This window comes from Schistocerca americana, chromosome 4 (genome assembly GCF_021461395.2).
Source record: "Schistocerca americana isolate TAMUIC-IGC-003095 chromosome 4, iqSchAmer2.1, whole genome shotgun sequence".
Classification (NCBI taxonomy): Eukaryota; Metazoa; Arthropoda; class Insecta; order Orthoptera; family Acrididae; genus Schistocerca; species Schistocerca americana.
In genome coordinates, this window is record NC_060122.1 from 120,541,828 (window position 1) to 120,561,864 (window position 20,037).

The window sequence follows — 20,037 nt, forward strand, 5'->3', positions numbered from 1 at the left end:
ATTTCGGAAGGATAGCTGTTAGTCCGATAGAACGAGTAGCAGTAACCATAACGTAAGATTTTGAATAAGTGTAAGGAAGACGATTAATTTAAATAATATATTTAATGATTCTAAGCTATGCTACAACTATGTATTATATATGGTAGTATGCTATTTGATACTTGTCTTGCAACTGAATTCCTATAATAATTATAACGTCTCCCAAAATGAAGTCGACGTTGATTGGGTAGTAGAGTTACAACTTGCGTCTGAACGGACGAATGCTCGTGATACAGCACAGAGCGGTTACCATGCTGTTGGAATACTGAAAGTGGAGTGTACGTGAAAGAGGTCAGTGGATAGCGAGAGATGGAGCCGGAGTGGGACGGGGGGCTGTATGTTTCAGTTAGCCTGATTAGTTAGCTTATTCGACATAAACAGTTGAAATACCGGTAGTTGGTACACTTCTTTCGGTGTTCACATTCGGTCGGACATAATCGATTTGTTCTTCACAGGTTTCGTCTCGACTTTTTTTCTGCGAGTGCATCGTTGTTATAATCGTTATCTTGCATGACTGATTTTGAGTCAAAAGTCACACTCTGTTGGTGCTTCAGGAAGTCGATCAAGAAAATGTAGTTGAAAGGCATCCTGTGCAGTTTTCCGTATCGTCTGCTCCTTAGCAACTAAAATAACAAGTACAAAGCCGATAAGTCGTTTATTAGCAAGGCCACGTACATCTCTTATCTTAAGGGGGTTTACATCTAAGGTTTTATGTCAGCTTAGCCGACTCAACATCTAAAATTAACTCTATTTTTCTCTGTGAACGTACATAAGTATCAAATATATGCATTACAAGTTAGAGCTATCTTGGAAGCGTAGACATACATGTTGTACATAAAGTCCGGGAACATTTTCAACGGTTTATTACGCAAGAGCTAAACATTGTGCAGATGTTATCCATATTGTATTTTGAAGAGAAACTCTGAAATTTTTTTACAAACATTCGATATGCGAACCATGAGTGACCCGGCAGACGTCAATACGATAATCGAATTCTTGCCATACCCGTTCCAGCATAGCATCGTCGACTGTGGCAGTTGCTTCCGTATTCTCTCTCGGAGCACTGCTACATCACGTGGTAGAGGCGGTACATACACCAGATCTTTAAGGTGACCCCACAGAAAAGAGTCACACGCATTGAGATCTGGTGATCGTGGAGGCCATTTCATGAAACAGCTGTTCCCTTCTGTAGCACGGCCGATCCATCGATGCGGCAGCTCCGTGTTCAGATACGCACGAACTTCACGATGAAAATGGGTGCAGCCTCATCCTGCTGAAAGATGAACGGAGAGTCCGATTGCGTTTGAGGCATCAGCCATTGTAGGAATATCCGGTGACAGTGCTCTCGGCGAAGGAGAATGGCTCGTAGAGTTTTCGACGTGACAAGGCGCAATAAACATTTACCATTGGGGAATCATGCTTAAATTCAATGCATTCGTGTAGATGCTTTGTACCCCAGATTTAACAATTGCGCCTGTTCATTTTCCGAATAGTGTGAAAAGTGGCTTCGTCGCTAAAATTTAAGCGATCAAAAATGCCATTCCCATCCTCATTCAGTTGTTGCACCTACGAACAAAACTCAAACGCTTGTCTTTGTTGTCGTCATTGAGTTTCTGCACTAGCTCCAATTTGAATGGTTTCACAGCCAGCTTCTGTCGCAGGATTTTCCACACTGTCATTAGAGCCATTTCGAGTTTACGGAACTGTGCTGCTGGTCCCGGCGGAGGTTCGAGTCCTCCCTCGGACATGGGTGTGTGTGTTTGTCCTTAGGATAATTTAGGTTAAGTAGTGTGTAAGCTTAGAGACGGATGACCTTAGCAGTTAAGTCCCATAATATTTCACACACATTTGAACATTTTTGAATTTACGGAATGCACGACGCACCGATTTCTTTGAACTCCTTATGAATGTCTCTCGTACGCGCTGCACATTCACTTCAGTCACACTGGGACGTCCGCTTCTCTTTGTCGGGCACAAGCAACCTGTCGTAACGAATTTGTTATGCCAGTGGTAAATGGCCTTCCATGTTGGTGGCTTCTTACCGTACTTGGTTCTAAACGTCGGCTGAACAGCTGTAGTACACTTGTCTTTGTCGAATTCCACACATGAACTCGCCCGCCATGTGTGGTACTAGCGCTGACTATCGGCAGATTACCAAACTACACTGTGGCGGTATACATGAAAAGAAAAAAGAAGAAGAAAAACAACTTGCAGGGTTTCTCTTCAAAATGACGTGTGTATGACATCTGTACAATTTTTGGTTCTTGTGCAATAAATAATTCAATGCGATCCCGTATCTTATGTACACCCTGTATTTACGAATCTGCGTTACTCTTGTTTAATGGGTGCATCAGCAATTGGATAGATTACGAGGCAAGTGTGTGCCACTATTTGCATCAAGTTTATAGAAGAATGCATGCCAGAGCCCTCAATAGACAAGTGGAATGAAATTAGGAATGGTTTCCTAAATGTCGCCAATTTTTCTCATAGCTTCGGAGCCCTTGATGGAAAACATATCCGTCTAGTAAAACCTATCAAATGTTTGTCACTGTTCTTCAGTAACAAGAATTATTTCTCCATTGTTCTCATGGCCATCTGAGACCAATTATTGTTTCAGGTTAAGTGATGTCGAAGGATATAGAAGGAACTGTGATTCAGATACCATTAAAAACTGCGTGTTTTGGGAGAAAATGAAACAAGGTGCACTAGTGTTGAACCTACTAAAGCCCTTCTCAGGTACACACCACTCTGAAATGCCACATATTCTTGTGGGACATGAAGGCTTCGCATTGAGGCAACATGTGTTGCCGCATGCTCCAAAAAACATGCCTCACAAAATGCTGGTTTCTTATTACCGACTTACTGTAGCCCGGAGGTTTATTAATGCACTTTCTGAATGTTAAGTCTCAAGTGGAGGGTTTTTCACCGACCGCTGATTGTCAGTTTTGATGTAACAGTATCTATTGTGAGAACGAGTTGCATGTTCCAAAATTTTGTTTGAGTGGGAGACGGAGCCATGTTTAAAGACCGGTTTCGAAGACGTGACAGAAACTGCACCTGTCACTAGATCGGATAATACTGTACAAGATAAGTTTGCGGAATATTTAGTTGCTGCAGGAGCTGTGTCCTGGAAGGAATCAAAAATTCACTGAACACAGGCCACATATCTCAAAAATAGAAATTTCCGGACCTGTACAATTTTTCTACATAATTATCCATTGTGCTTGCAGAAACTGAACTCCTGAATGTAATTCTTTAATTATGATGCTTTGTATTTCGCGTAGAAATACTTATACGAGGAAAATTGCGTTATCTTACCGCATTTTGCGACTTGCCTCGTTCAGACCTTCAGAGCCGAGTATTCTATTTGCAGTGACTTCTTGCCACGCCTTCAAACACATTGCACGGCTCTTGTATTCCAACGAGGTGGATCCCATATGTGAGGTATTCTTTCAACTTCACTAATTAACGTGTCGGTATCGATGTCACTAGACATTGTGGGAACTTCTCAAGTTATCTATCTAGTACTGGAAAGCTAGTGGAATGCTTCAGCTAAATGAGCTACTCCGCTTCACAGCATCAAAATACATCTAAAGAGAAAGGAAATCACAAAGTAGCAAGTAGAGCGCGACAGCAATTTAACCTTGCGAAACAAGGCACCTCAAACAGTTGTTTCTTACCTAACAATAATAGAATAACAGCTATTACATATAAAATAGAACTATGTATTGTAGGCCACTGAAGATGATTCACAAATAAAAAGGAACGAAACGTATATGGCAGAAAAGAAAGGATGTTTCATTTAGTTGCATCGAAAGACCTCATCTCTAAGAAACCATTTTGTTTTCAAAGTTGTGTCGGGAACATTCGGCCTGGAATCTCGTTCACTGTAGCCGAGCTGTCTACGGTGAACCCCAGTGCTGAGCAAAACGTGTCCGTAGACTTTCCGGACAATGGTGGGACACCAAAATCACTGCCGCCCGCCTTAGCGCCCAATAAGCAGGAGTGATGGTCTGGAGTGCCTTTAGTTTCAAAGCACAGGACCCCTTCGGTTGCCATTCGCGGCATCCTTACAGCATAGCGGTATGTCCACTATATTCTACGCCGCGTTTTGTTGAACTTCAAGCCAAGCCATCCTGTGATTACATTTCAACAAGATAACGCGCATCTGCACACGGCGAGAGTTTCTGCTCTTGTCTTCGTACTTGCCAAACCCTACCATGGCCAGCAAGGTCGCCCGATCTCTTCCCAATTGAGATTGGCATTTTGGCGATCTAACGCGCAAATTGGACAGAATTTAGCATAACATCCTTCAGAAGGACATCCAACAACCCTGTCAATCAATGCCAAGCCAAATAACTGTTTGCATAAGGACCTGAAGTAGACAAACGTTTCACTGACTTGCTCAGTTTGTGAAGTTCTTTCTGTTGAACAACTCATCCAATTTTTCTGAAATTGTAGTTTTTGTATGTACATGCACATCGCATCTACTGATTTACGTCTCGTTAGAACGATTCCTTAGTGGTGCGTCTTTTTTATTTAATATTTTTTGAAATTTTAAACGTGGCTGTGTGGTCAGCGACCGTTTACAAATAAAAGTTAAAGCAATTACAGCCCTCGGCCACGAATGTTCATCTTAGCATTCATCCGTCTACATTTTAAATGTTAAGTATCCTACTTATAGTAGTGGCTACTAGATGGCACTCTTGGTGTAATGTTCACCTGCCCGCAGTTGATAACGCGGGCGCCTCAGTCTGTTGCTACCTGCGGCTTGACATGTATGTGCAGCGCATAGTGGCTCGCCTTCCATGTACACATTTTTAAAAATTTTGTGACTATAGCTTTATCGCTTGATATTTGTTTTATACGTGACATGTAAGTACTGTCTGTTTCTTTTACTGTTAGACAGTACTACGCTTCTATATAAAAAAAAATTTTCCCGTGATCTTGTTCGTATGTTATAGGCCAATTTGAATCTTTAATTTCTGATGAAGGTGCTCATAGAAGTGCCGAAAGCACATCAAAAGACTTAATTTTCGCGACCGAGGGTTGTAACTGCTTTAACTTTAATATTTTTTGTTGTTTTAGAGAGTACACCATATAAAGCGGAGAGCTTTCTGTAGAAGAGATCTGTTTTTAGAGTATCGAAGATGAAGTAATGCTCATAGCTCTTCAGGTGTGCATATTAATGCCTATGTTTACTAGACTTTGTTGCCTCGAAACTTTGTTCTGTCATATCCGTGAATATTGACAATTCCTCCTGGGACATTTCGTATGAAATATCATAGTGGGATTGTATCAATAAATCTGTGAATGATAAAAATGGATTGTTTCATCAAAGCCATTTTTACTGCTTGAAGTGCACAGCCGTGTATGTAAAACATTCACCCTTTCATTATGCACAGCTCTTTGTGACCATACGTAATGAAATACACGTTTCCTATATGTATGTACACTACTGGCCATTAAAATTGCTACACCACGAAGACGACGTGCTACGGACGCTAAATTTAACCGACAGGAAGAAGATGCTGTGATATGCAAATCATTAGCTTTTCAGAGCATTCACACAAAGTTGACGCCGGTGGCGACATCTACAACGTGCTGACATGAGGAAAGTTTCCAACCGATTTCTCATACACAAACAGCAGTTGACCGGCGTTGCCTGGTGAAACGTTGTTGTGATGCCTCGTGTAAGGAGGAGAACTGTGTACCATCACGTTTCCGACTTTTGATAAAGGTCGGATGGTTGCCTATCCCGATGGCGGTTTATCGTATCGCGACATTGCTGCTCGCGTTGGTCGAGATCCAATGACTGTTAGCAGAATATGGAATCGGTGGGTTCAGGAGGATAATTCGGAACGCCGTGCTGGATCCCAACGGCCTCGTATCACTAGCAGTCTAGATGACAGGCATCTTATCCGCATGGCTGTAACGGATCGTGCAGCCACGCCTCGATCCCTGAGTCAACAGATGGGAGGTTTGCAAGACAACAACCATCTGCACGAATAGTTCGCGACGTTTGCAGCAGCGTGGACTATCAGCTCGGAGACCATGGTTGCAGTTACCGTTGACGCTGCATCACAGACAGGAGCGCCTGCGATTGTGTACTCATCGACGAACCTGGGTGCACGAATGGCAAAACGTCATCTCTTCGGATGAATCCAGGTTCTGTTAACAGCATCATGATGGTCGCATCCGTGTTCGGCGACATCGCGGTGATCGCACATTGGAAGCGTGTATTCGTCATCGCCATACTGGCGTATCACCCGTCGTGATGGTATGGGGTGTCATTGGTTACACGTCTCGGTCACCTCTTGTTCGCATTGACGGCACTTTGAACAATGGACGTTTCATTTGAGGTGTTTTAAGACCCGTGGCTCTACCCTTCATTCGATCCCTGCGAAACCGTACATTTCAGCAGGATAAGGCACGACCGCATGTTGCAGGTCCTGTACGGGCCTTTCTGAATACAGAAAATGTTCGACTGCTGCCCTGTCCAGCACATTCTCCAGATCTCTCAGCAATTGAAAACGTCTGGTCAATGGTGGCCGAGCAACTGGTTCGTCACAATACGCCAGTCACTACTCTTGATGAATTGTGGTATCCTGTTGAAACTGCATGGGCTGCTGTACCTGTACACGCTATCCAAGCTCTGTTTGATTCAATGCCCAGGCGTATCAAGACCGTTATTACGGCCAGAGGTGTTTGTTCCGGGTACTGATTTATCAGGATCTATGCACCCGAATTGCGTGAAAATGTAATCACATGTTAGTTCTAGTATGATATATTTGTCCAACGAATACGCGTTTATCATCTGCATTTCTTCTTAGTGTAGCGATTTTAATGGCCTGTAGTGTATATATGGTAAGCAAGTAAATTATCCTCACACGTATTTTCAACACATGGTTTCATAATAAGGTTGGTTGGTTGGTTGTTTCGGGGAAGCAGACCAGACAGCGAGGTCATCGGTCTCATCGGATTAGGGAAGCACGGGGAAGGAAGTCGGCCGTGCCCTTTGAAAGGAACCATCCCGGCATTTGCCCGGAGCGATTTAGGGATATCACGGAAAACCTAAATCAGGATGGCCGGACGCAGGATTGAACCGTCGTCCTCCCGAATATTCATAATAAGCAATGAAGTTACATCATTCATAGAAATGTCGTCGTTCTTGCTGCTGTCTTTGGACATTTGTTTGTGTGTCGTCGTCTTACTTTGCTGCAGTCTTTGGACAGTTATTTGTGTGTCGTCGTCTGACTTTACAATTTGTAAACCTGTGCTCCGGGAATCGTCTTGCTATAAGTGTTTCATGATTCATTACTTCCTTACCTTAAACTGGAATTTAAAAGTGAATTTTGTAGTTGTACACTGAAAATACAATGCACTCCTGAAGTCACCATAATTAATTATGGGGCATTTTGTGTAAGGGACTATCACAAAAACGATCCGACAGTGAAAAATAAAGAAACAGTATTCTTATTATGAAAAAGACACACCAGTTTCGGATGACCCGTTAGTAAGAAGTATTCAGATAAGATACATGGTGGTCATCAGAAATTAAGCTGGTATGGAGAAAATGCTTGGTATATAGGACTCCGCATTCCATTTATGATAGCAAAATGTCGGCTTTTTTGCGCCACAGACCGTGACGATGTCCTTTGCAAAATAGCTTCCTAAATCGTAGAAGGGTCTGTGATCGTGGGCGCTAACGAATTCCGTGTCGAAAACTTCGTAGCAGCAGCAGATGTATTTGCAGAGTAGTGTGACGACGATATAACGATTAAGTGCGGGCTTAGTAGTCTAATTAGCAGAATACTTGTAGTGTTGCAGGAAATGCGGCGATAAGCCGAGAGGCCGCTGGCAGCCGTGTCATAGGTCTGGGCCGGGGGCTTTCGGAACAAGTAATTACAAACTTCCGGCCGCCGGCGGATCGAGCGCTGAGCAAACTCTCCGCCTCCCTCTGCCCGCCGCCTAGCTGCCTCTGCCACCACCTGACGTTTAAATCGCCCCGGCATCTCTTTTCAGTTCCCAAAGGCTCTCCACTTACACTTCTTTCGACGACAGGCGATGGAGTGGCATTCTCCTGCATCGTAAACAATGTGAGGTCATAGAAAAGTTCTTGACAAGAAAAAACTCATTGTCGTCCTTGGCAAAAGTTGTTACCTTATGACGACAAGACTAAAAGGATTGAAATTTAAACTAGAAACGAAAACGAGATTTCGTGGCATTTCATTCAAAATGTAAAACGCATTTGTTATGAAAGTTTTCTTTCTGGTTGCATAAAACTCAACTTCGTGAGCAGTTAAGTATATTTAAAAATATCGTGAATAATCTGATCCTTACGAGTAATACACAACATTTTAGACCACTTGGTTAGCCGTGCGGCTGTTTAACCGTTGCACGAAGCTCACGATTTATAGAACAATTACCGTGCTTGCAGTGCTCTGTGGATGCTCCTCTTGGGAGGACCACTTTCAACATCAATTAATAGCCGTTACAAACACTTCAAAATCGTAGTTTGTGTTAGGTACTGGGCGAGAGTTCGGAATCTGCATTTCGAACTGATGATGGAAACCATCCGGGATGCCATACGCTCCTTGATGCACAAACTCGTCACCACTGTTGGAAGACTGCGTCACACTATTTTCGACCTGAATTACGTGGGATTAGTCAATACTGAAATATGGGAACGTGTTCGGCTGCCTAGATCCATAACAGGAGGAGTAAGCCTTGAATCATTCTCTCGTGTAAGTAAAGAGACTCTTACCAGTTTACCTTCAACACTTAAGAAGTCCAGCCAAGAGGAGGGAGCACTTCTAACCAAACCACAAAAAACACCTAGGGAGGAAACTGCTGGACCCTTGCTTCTGCAGCGCGTGTGATTCGCTGCTCAGTCGGTTCTGCCAGGCGGATACAGTGCTCTACTCTCGATCCAGTGGCATGTGTTTCGAATCCTCGTGAAGGGAAGAACTTCTCACAACCAAAATTTAGCTATTAAGAACTTGGTGTGTGGCGCTCTACGCTCACCTCTTACCAGATGCCACCGCAGCAGTAAAGCTGTACGGCTCGTAACTCTGGCTAGTTATCTGACTATTACACAGAGTGAACCAGAACTCCACCAACAATGTTGTTCAGGGATAGCTTCTGAGTATACTGATAAAATGAACCCGCAGTCTGCAGCCTACTGTTACAGAGTTACTGCAGTTCACTTGGTTCTTGCCCTAATTAGCTTTGTAGCTGTATTGCACTGAAAATAGTGCTCAGTAGACCATGTCGACGTTAAGCGGTGTGTGTCTTGTTTCCGTTCGCTTTCGGAACCTGCTGACAACAAATGTAATTGCCATCCTTCACTCGTTGCCCTGAAGTTGGCATTCAGTTCAGCTCAGTTCTGTGTAGGATTGCGTTTACCAGCAGAGTTCGTTCTGCTTTAACAGTGATAAACAGCAGTACATTAGATAGGTTTACTGATGAAGAGATGGTGAATGTGCATCTCGTGTATGGGTTCACTGAGTGCAATGGAAGAGCGACGCAACGACGCCATGGTCGGCTGTTCCCGTGGCGACGGCAACCATACCACAGTTTTTTTGCGTTCTCTAAGAGTAGTCGCGTTACTCGGCATTTTGTGTTGTACGTTTTACTGATTGCATATCCAGGCGTTTTCGCTGTTGTGAAAGCATTTTTACAGAACCAAAGACGACAGCAGTAACAGACAAAATAAATATTAATTACATTATTTTTATAACCAGCCGCCAGAGGCCGTGCTTCGCATACGCCAAATGAATTCAGTAACGACGCTTCGATGGTAAATTTATTAAAAGCGATATGTCATTGTTTAAGGACTTCGCTGCTGCTTATGTAAATGAGTTTAGGCAGGATACATTTAGCTGTCATCGGATTGGGGGGGGGGGCATCAAACCCGCGTCGACCACGTAGCGTTGCAGATCATCTTTAGATACTATTACAACGTTCAGTCTTTAGGGAATCCCCTGATACGCAGAAATGAAATTTGTTTCCACTACTTGTCAGAAGATGATAGATTTTTAAGTGAACTGTGATAATAAGATGAACTGAAATGGTGCGTAACCGGCTGGCTACTTCCCTCAAATACTTTCGTTGCGGTTTGTGTCTGCGCTTCGAGCAATCCAGCGGCGTAAATGCTGTCCATTATCGTAGAACCACTGTGAAGCTGTTCACGATTTTTTATAAGAACACATTGAGACAATCCAATTCCTGGCAAATCACTTAGTTTTTATAAACAGTCGAGTTAATTTTGACATTAATCGAAACTAATGATCAAACACCGCTCCGTTGAATTTCACTGTCGTCATAGCGGACACACATAATAGCCATCGCCAGGATCCCAGTAGTTTATCACACGCACTAATAATATCGTGCATTGTACCTATCAAAATGACGTTTAGCTTTCGTTCTTATGATCGGCAGCTCCTGGGGAGTTGCTTCAGAATGAAAACGAAGTCCTTATGATCAGCTACTGACTGTTTCATTACCCCTTGTACATGGACATACGTGCTATACCTGACTGGAATATCTTCAGATGTGGGAGCAACACGCTTCGAAAATCATAAAGTTCCGTCTGTTAATTTATTAGTGTGTCAGACTGGCTTAGTCGTTAGTTCTCTCACATTTCCTCTTCACGATAAAGTTATAGACGGTGAACCTCAGCACATGTGAACTACACTGTCTTCTCCAGCAGTTCTCGGTTAGAACATGACAGTTGCGTTGATCTATTCGAGGCGTTTTGTGTCCAAAGTTTGAAAATGGGATTTGGAAATTGAGAGCTAGGAAGGAGATGTATTACAAACTGAGAACATACTACACAAAATAAGAAAGCGGGGCCTACATTTTATGATCACTTAAAAACAATGGGAAACGACAGGCTGACAAAATTCAATTTCTTTGATAAGAACAGAAAGAAAACTATATGGTTTATAGCAGTTAAGAAAGATCTGCAGGACTTGGGAATAACGAAGACATCGAATTCATGGAGAAGGAACAACCATTCAAGGATTTCCAGTAGTTTTATGAAAAGCAACCACATCTTGCAGCTGACGCCATTCAAAGCAAGAATTGAAATGTTGAAAGTGCAAGCTATAAACTATCGTTATAGGCCTCAATCATTTGAAACTGTCTGCTCTGTCGACCAAGAGATGTGAACTACATGGGGTGCCTTGGTATTGGAAGATCTAGGTTGTAATTTCCAATCTAGTGAGTGCCAATCGTCACTATAAACATCGACTGTCAGAAGCACAAGTCATGAAACGCTTGCCTTCCTGCTATTTCAATCTCAGTGCCTAACTAAAATGTACTTCAGGTAGCACCAGATCCTCTTGAGGTTGCCCATTTTGGTCATCCATACACCTTATGTACTTAATGAATTGTATATTTTTTCTTTGTTCGGTTGATTTTTTTCTACACTTATTTATCAGGTTCTGTAGGACCATGTGAGCCAAAGCTACTTGGTCATGCAACAAGTTTTTATATACTTTACAGAACGCCATTTAGAGAATTTATGTACAGAATAATTAACAAATTTTTTAACTACTGGAAGGAACTGCTGAATAAGTCAGGTTTATCACTCAGCATTTTTTTTCAGATTCGCTGGAAACCTTTTTAAAATGAAAAGTGCTGAATAGTGCAAATATTTCTGCACAATTCTGTACAAGTAGTTTTTCTGCCTTGTGCCTCAGTAAATAAATATTGCAGTTTAGTCTGAATCGATGTTTTCAACAACAGATACTTGGATTTTGACATTATAGAGACTGTTTTCGTATTTTGGGAACATCTGTCTTGGGTGCTGACATCACAGACACCGTTCCGTATCCTCAGGTCGCCTCCCCTCCCAATGTGCTCAGACCATTTTGAGCTGTATTCTCCCCTTGTATGCAAACGAGTGGTTGCTTGTCTTCTTGGAGCATCAGAACTCCTGGCAGTGGGTACCATGCCAGATGGGCCTTGCTGTGGCTGGGTGGCGCCCATGGGGAGAGCCGCTGGTCGGAGTGGGTGGTATCAGGACGGATGCCTGGCGCTTGAAGCGTATCAAGCTGCAAGAATGTGGCCATTCTCACCCAGCCATCTCTCCAAATGGTGAAGGATCCTTAAAATGCTGCCTTGTATGACCTGGCAGCCTTCCCTTGCCTAGCTACCCCATGGGAGGAGGGCAAGGTTCGCCATCTTGGGCTGAAACTCTTTCCCCATTTCCTCGTCTATACTAGGATGGATGGAGACACTTTCACCGCCACAAAGCCATTGTTTTTCGTGGAAAGTATCGAGGACAAGTTTGGTGGAGTCTATTAGTAAGATGCAGTCAGGCTCCCTGCTGATGAAAGCTTTTTCTGCCACCCAATCCGCAGCTCTTTGTGCCTATGATAGTTTTGGCAACGTCCCAGTGTCTGTTACTCCTCACCAATCTCTGAATATGGTCTAGGGAGTCTTTTTTCATAGGGATCTCATCCCGCAAACTGATAAGGAAACCCGCGCTAATCTGGAGCGGCGTGGCGTTCATTTTGTTCGACGTGTGCAGAAGGGTCACAAAGCTAACCACACCGATACTGGTGCCTTCATTCTGGCTGTCGAGGGGGATACACTCCCAGAGAAGATCAAGGTTATGTGCTACAGATGCGACGTGAAGCTGTACATGCGGTGCTTTTGGTGCTTGCGTTTTGGGCATATGTCTTCCCGCTGTAGAGCGGTGACTGTGGCCACCCAGTCCATGAAGCCGTTGTGATCCGCCGCCTGTGTGTGTCATCTGTGCTGACCGCCACACCCCTCGCTCGTCGGATTGCTCGGCTTACAAAAGAGAGAAGGAGATACAAGAATACAAGTCCCTGGATCGCCTCTCTTAAGCTGAGGCTCGCCAAAAGTGTTAGAGACTCCATCTGGTGTCACTGTCTTCGCCTTTTGCCTCTGTTACTTCCTTTCCTCCTCCTCCTCCTCCCGTACTCCAGCACCACCCCACTCTCCTGTCCACCTCCCGTCAGGGATTCGCTCCCCCTCCCCGGCCGAAGAAGTGCCCCCCTTCTTAGGCATCTGCCGGTGATCGGACCCTCTCCAAGAAACCCTCTCCCCGGCATCTCTCAGGCCGGAAGACTCTCACCACCACTCGGCCACGAGGCTCACCATCTGTGAGCCCAAAGGTTGCCCACTCTCTTTCAGTCGCCGATCTAGCAGACGACTGTACTCCTCCTGCATCCTGCCCCTCCTCCACCTCAAAGCGAAGAAGAAGAAACATAAATCCCACAACAAGGCACCCCCGGTGCTCCCGGAGGTACCTACTCCCCTCTCACAACCTGGGTATGACATTTATGGATGTCATCCCATCCTTGTTGTGGCAACTACTGACAAAGTGACCTGACCTCTTCCTTGGCTCTGTCATGCCTACCTTGGACTCACGCCCCCGATTCTCCTCCTTGGGGATTTCAATGCCCACCATCCATTGTGGGGGAGTGTCACTTCAACAGGTCATGGTATCCTAATCGACCAACTTGTCATGGACTTCGATTTGTGTATCCTCAAAGACGATTCTCCTAGCGACTTCAGTGCCACTCATGGCACCTTCTCTGCTATCAGTCTCACGATTCCTCCCCTACTCTTGTGGCTTCCTTACATTGGTCATCCCATGGTGACCTTTGTGACAGTGACCACATTCCAGTGACACTGTAGTTCACCTGCTGCCGCCAGGCAGACAGGCCCCCATGTTGGGTATTCCACTCGGCCAGTTGGCCTTTATACTTGTCTGCTGTCCGCTTTGACACCTCCATCTCGAATTCTATTGATGTTGCCGTGCAAGTGATCTCTGCTGCTCTTCTTCATGCTGCTGGCACTGCAGTCCCCCTATCCAACAGGCCCCCTCGTCATTGGCCGGTACTGTGGTGGACCAAGGGCGCCACACTCACTGTCCACGACCGTCAACGGGCGCTTTGGCGATTTAAGCGACACCCCTCCCAGACCAGCCTCCTCACTTTTTAGTGTCTCCGAGCTAAGGCTCTTTACCTTATTAAGCAGAGTAGAAAGGAATACTGGGAGCGCTATGTTTCCTCCCTGGCGACATATGCCTCTTCATCGCAGGTATGGCCAAAGCTCTGCAGCGTTCTGGGCACCAGCGACAGTCAACTGTCCAGGGCCTGAACCTCCAAGGAGCTCTGTGCACTGATCCATTGGTCCTCGCAGACCTACATAAGGCATATGACATGGCTTGGCGTCATCACATTTTAGTTACCCTCCAAGACTGCAGTTTCCATGGTCCCTTTCTGATTTTTATCCATGAGTTTTTATCTTATCGGCTGTTCTGGGTTTAAGTTGGCACTTCACTCAGCACCCCTCAGATTCAGTAGAATGGTATCCCACAGCGCTCTGTGCTAAGTGTCACACTTTTCCTCTTTGCCATAAATGGGCTTGTAACCTCTGTTGGGCCTCTGGTTACCCCAGTGTTGTACGTTGAAGATTTTTGCATCTGGTGCAGCTCCCACTCGGTGGTGTCTGCTGAGCACCAGCTCCAAGGCGCCATCTGATGGGCCTTTGCGTGGGCCACTGCCCATGGCCTCCAGGTTTCCCACTCCAAAACGCGGGTTACGCATTTTTGTCGTCAACCCACAGTACACCCTGATCCAGAACTTTATTTAGGCAACCAGCTCCTCGATGTTGTAGCACACTTGGATCTTATTTTTGATAACAAGCTGACATGGCTGCTCCACATCCGCCACCTAAAGACTCCATGAATGCGGAAGCTTAATGCTCTCCACCTCCTGGCCCACACATCTTGGGGTGCAGACTGTTCGACTTTTCTCCATCCTTACTGTGCTCTGGTCTTGTCCAGACTCGATTATGGTACCCAGGTTTATGGCTCAGCAGCTCCTTCCACTTTGCAACTTGTTGACCCTGCCCATCATTGTGAGATGAGTGTGGCTATTGGTGCCTTTTGCACTAGTCCTGTTGATAGTCTGCTCTCAGAAGCAGGGATCCCCCCTCTACACATCCGACAGAGCCAACTACTTGTTTCTTATGCAGTCACCATCCGCCAATTCCCTGACCAGCCTGTGTACCCAGTGCTCTTCGCCAATGAGGGTTGTCTCCCTCCTAACACTCGCCCATGGGTGGGATTTCCAGTTGGCCTGTGTCTCATTACCCTCTAATGGGATCTCCATCTGCACTTCCATCTCCATCTGGACTTCACACCATGTCTGTCCTCCCATACCCCCCCTCCCCCCCTTGTACGGTGCCTAGACCACGGATTAGGATTCATCCGGGCTCTTAAGGTCTCTGTTGTTCCTATGGTTTACTGGCATCTTGTATGTGCCTTCCATGTAGAGTTCCAGGGCGCCACCATCACTGATGGTTCTAAGATTAGTGATAAGGTGGGATACGCTTTTACGCCTCCTACCGGCTTTGAGCACCATTTGTTGCTAGGATCATGTAATGTATTTACAGCATAGCTTCTAGCCATTCACAGGGCCATCCTTTTTGTTTCTCAGGCCTCCCTCAAAAATGTTCAAATGTGTGTGAAATCTTATGGGACTTAACTGCTAAGGCCATCACTCCCTAAGCTTGCACACTACTTAACGTAAATTATCCTAACGGCAAACACACACAACCATGCCCGAGGGAGGACTCGAACCTCCGCTGGGACCAGCTGCACAGTCCATGACTGCAGCGCCTTAGACCGCACTGCTAATCCCGTGCGGCAGGCCTCCCTCCATAATGTTTTCGACTCTGAGCAGCTTGCAGGCTATCGATCGATCCTACTCTCGTAACCCCCTGCCTGTTCAGTTGTCTTTCTCTGTGTCCCAAGTCATGTGGGAATCCCAGGGAATGAATTGGCTGACCGTTTGATTAGAGAAGCAGATACTTACAGCCCATTTCCTTTCACGATTCCAGCTGCAGATACTCGGATCTATGTCAAATCTCTCTTTGCCCAACAGTGGAATGCCATCTGGAGCTCTATTGCTCATAGTAATAAACTCCGCGCAATCAAGGAGTCTGCAGTAGTTTGGGGCACTTCTTTCTGGCCCTCTCGGAAGCAGTTCACTATTTTATGCCGTTTACGCGTTGGCCACACCCGGCTCACCCACCGTTTCTTCCTACGTAACGAACTACCCCCACAATGTGTTTGCGGCGCCAGACTGACAATATCTGACATATTGGTGGCATGTCCCCTCCTTACGACCCTTCGTGCTAAGTATAGTCTTCCTGCTTCCTTAAATTTAATGTTAGCAGACAATCCGCAGATGGTTGACCTGTTCCTCGATTTCCTCTGTGGAAGTGGTTTTTATTTCCAGATATAAGATTCTCCATTAGTCTTGGAGCAGAGGTGGTTTGGTTTTGGTTGGGACTCCTTTTGCAGTCTTCACAGTCTGTGACCCCATGACTGCCCTCCTTTTTTTCCAATTTTTAGATTTGGTCTCACCTTTTATGCCTTTACTGCGTGTGTTTAACGTTCATTGTTTTATAATTTGATTCCTCTGACTGAATCCGTCGACTTTTAAAAGGCCCTCTTTCTTATGTAACGTACTTTGGAATCGCGGGACTGATGACCTCGCCGTTTGGTCCCATACTCTCCCAATTAATCAATCAATTTTTAATTTTTTAATGTCACACCAACAGGACAATACTAAAACGTGAATCGTAGGAGATCTACCTTGGGCAATTTTGAATTTCCTACCATTTTACACATAGGCAAACTGGGCTACATGCCTGTAAGAAGGGGACAATCTTGGCAACAGTGCATGGCGTTACAGGAGTAAGGAAATCTAGCGACAAAGCATACTGTACTTGTATTGTGCCAGCCACACTACTGAGTTTGTTATGCTAGATATGGTCGAAAGCCCTTTTAATGTCTAGGAACAATGCCCCCCTCAACTTCTCGTATTGCAGCAGTCTTTTATATGTTTCACAACGCGGTGGAGCTGTGGAGTCGAGTGGTCATTCCATAAACAAGAACTGCTTTGGTCTTAGGGTGTTGTTGATGCAATGCCTTGTGAGACATTTCGTACTAGATCCAGCCAGTGATTTATAGGGGAATTCATTCGAGCTGGTTAGTGGTTATTGTATGTGCACGTTCGGAATGCTTGCCGAAAACGAGAAGATAAAGGTATTGTCTCCTGGTAGATAATAATTTAAAGGGAGATAGTGTGTGTGTGTGTGTGTGTGTGTGTGTGTGAGAGAGAGAGAGAGAGAGAGAGAGAGAGAGAGAGAGAGAGAGAGTGAGAGAGGCTGGACTAGCAGAGTAGTGACGGAGCGTTGCCTTGCGTTGTCCCAGCTACTACTCGACGGCGACGCTGGTGGCTGCAGCGCCGCGGCTGGTTCCCCCACCGAAGCGGCCTCGGCTGGTGACCATCCCCACGTCTAGGATCCCTCCACCAGCCACCGCCTCCACGAGGGCTCCGACGGCATCGCAGCTGGAGCAGCTCAAGACCTACAGTGAGTACTAGCGCGTAGCACACCTCTCTTACTTACTTATACAGTGTATTTCATGGTTCTTACTACAGACTTCCATATGTTATACAATGTCTTCGTAGGTAACTATTTATGCAGGAACGTATGTCCCGAGAAGTTTGGTATCGGTCTTAACTTTAAAAGCAAAACTGACTCATTTTTTATCTTTCACTGATATTGGTGTTCCTCACGTACTTTCCTCGAGTGGTATGATAACAGATCTCCACGCTGTACATTGCTGTAGATGTCAGCACACCTTTGGTGCCAGTACTATGGCAGATGTCGTGGACGGTGATTTGATTGGGTTATTCATTATTCGACCAAATCGAACGGATCACTGCTACTTGATGTTTTTGCAAAAAGTATTGCCACTGTCAAAAAATGTGTTGCTGAGTATTCGTGGGAAGAAAACACACAAGTGAAGTCGTGTGGTGTGCTGGCTGTGAAACCCCAAAGGGCAGGTTCAACCGCCTAATTGGAAAGGTGTTTCTGTCCTTCGCGCAGTATGGCACCTCTCCTTCGCAAAGTCTTAGGGCTGTGAGTTTAATATATTTAGGTGACTGTAATGTGTGTGTATATTGTGGTATCATGAGTTTTGCATGATGATGACAATGACAGAACGGAGAGGGTGAAATCCGGTGCTGGCACGTAGCCTACTCGTCTAGAATGAGCTGTCGAGCTTAGTGTTCCCCTCCAACGGACAGATGACCATCAACAGTGTCACGTGCCCTCACACCATGAGACACTGCCAGAGAGGTTTCAAATCTAAGCAGGACATTGCCACAAAGTCTGGTGGTCAGGAATTTTACACCACCGTTCCACCACTCCTCAGCCATAAATTCAGGGGGAAAACTGATATTACCACATGGCGTACCCAGTCGGTTATCCATCCAAGTTCATACCATACAGTTTGCTTAACTGCGGTGATCTGAAGAAATCCGGTGTATTCCACGAGGCGAGACCGTTAACAACGTTCGTGAATAAATAAAGTTTCCATACTAATGGCACGGCAGTGCGTCTTACAGCTTCAGTCCAATGTAATCTCGACTCAAAATTGAGGGATTTATGGCTAGATAAATGTGGTTCATTTGCTTGGTAGTGAATATTCCTGGCTTTTACCTCCATTAAAGTCTTTCTGGTGGAATTGCGTAAGAAGTGTTCAAAGGAAGGAAGATTAAGTTTTGACATCCTAACAAAAATGTCATTACTCACGGACGCCTTTACAGTTGTTAGAAAGTTGTGAGTGTGCCGAAATTCGTTCACTGTGCGCCATGTGTTATTGGCAGACTGTCTCAAAACCACTGTGCAGATACAATTTTTGCAACCAACCCCATGATAAAATATCGGACAGGTTTCTTGCTAAGTACGTATGAAACATCAGTATTTGAACAAAAGCGAAGAATTCGACTATAAATGAACGTTTTGTCGTGCTGTGTAAAATTTTGGCAGCTGTGACCTCTAGTAAACATCTTAATTTTCGTAATAGAATCTGTGAAATCCACAAAAGACTTAAGTCAGCCTTTTTACTGGTCCGATGCCATACTTTCCGTAATGTTTTCATTCTCGTGTACCGAGATCATCCAACATTGTGCATCATCTGTACAACCCTGCAGCTTTTCTCCTCCGCTGCATCTTTCGGGGCGTATTTAACTACTCCTACGGATGTACGTAACTGGCGGCTTACCCCTAGCTCCTGACTCGCTGAAACGTCAGTCACAAATTACCCAAATCAAACTGTAGGCGCCGTCAGCGTAGACCAGCGGCCTGATAAGCTGCGCACAATCTGCCGAACCACTGATGTCCTGCGAGCCACAGACCCATTACTGGAAATAGAGGCTCAAAGAGCCCTCTGCCGAAATTCCGTTCGTCTATCGATATCGAATACGCTTGAATGAGGAACTCTATTTCGATTCTGTGCGTGTAATTAGAGAGATCTCTCTTCTCTCCATGTTACCGCAATGCATGGGTTCGCGTTTCTTGCTCTCTTAAACTGCCACATCGGCCTTCCCTGTTCAGGACATGACACGAATCACATTGTTTCCTCACTCCCGTTTGCTCTTGACTTTATTCCACATTTTGTAATGTCAGAAACAATGAAGAATCCTGTACAGTCAAGTAGTCACAGAAGTTCAAAGAAAATCGATAGCAGACATTTCCCTACGACACCCTCCGTATCGCAAACTAAAGCTCCATTACATGTAAAGATCTCGCAGTTGGGGCACAGAATTAACCGTAATTGAGAAGATGAGTGATTGGAACTGGAGGTTGGTTTAAAAGTCAGCATGCTAATGGTAACGGAGCTCCCTCCAGGCCTCGAGGGCTGTGTTGTACAGCGGGTTCTGTATGAGTGAGTGTACGCCCTACAGGGTGAACAGCACTGTAAAATTTCAACGGTTGTTGAGATGCGGGTTCTGACTATTTTGGCATAAGTGACCTTGGTTTTTGATAGCTAGTTAGAGAGTAATTGTATTTCATTTGATTACTTACTCATCTTATCATTGGGATCTCCATTGCACTGAAAATATCTGCACAACAGCGCATTGATGGTAT

The 20,037-nt window shown here is 45.0% G+C and overlaps 1 protein-coding gene across 1 annotated transcript in view; it reads left to right on the plus strand.

Annotated features, from left to right (window-relative positions):
- Nucleotides 1-20,037, plus strand: part of LOC124613294 (heterogeneous nuclear ribonucleoprotein C-like) — an 820,630-nt gene that overhangs the window by 719,453 nt on the left and 81,140 nt on the right. The window contains exon 8 of the mRNA XM_047141989.1: nucleotides 17,312-17,472. Coding sequence (XP_046997945.1) covers nucleotides 17,312-17,472 — 161 coding nt within the window. The remainder of the gene's footprint in view (nucleotides 1-17,311; nucleotides 17,473-20,037) is intronic.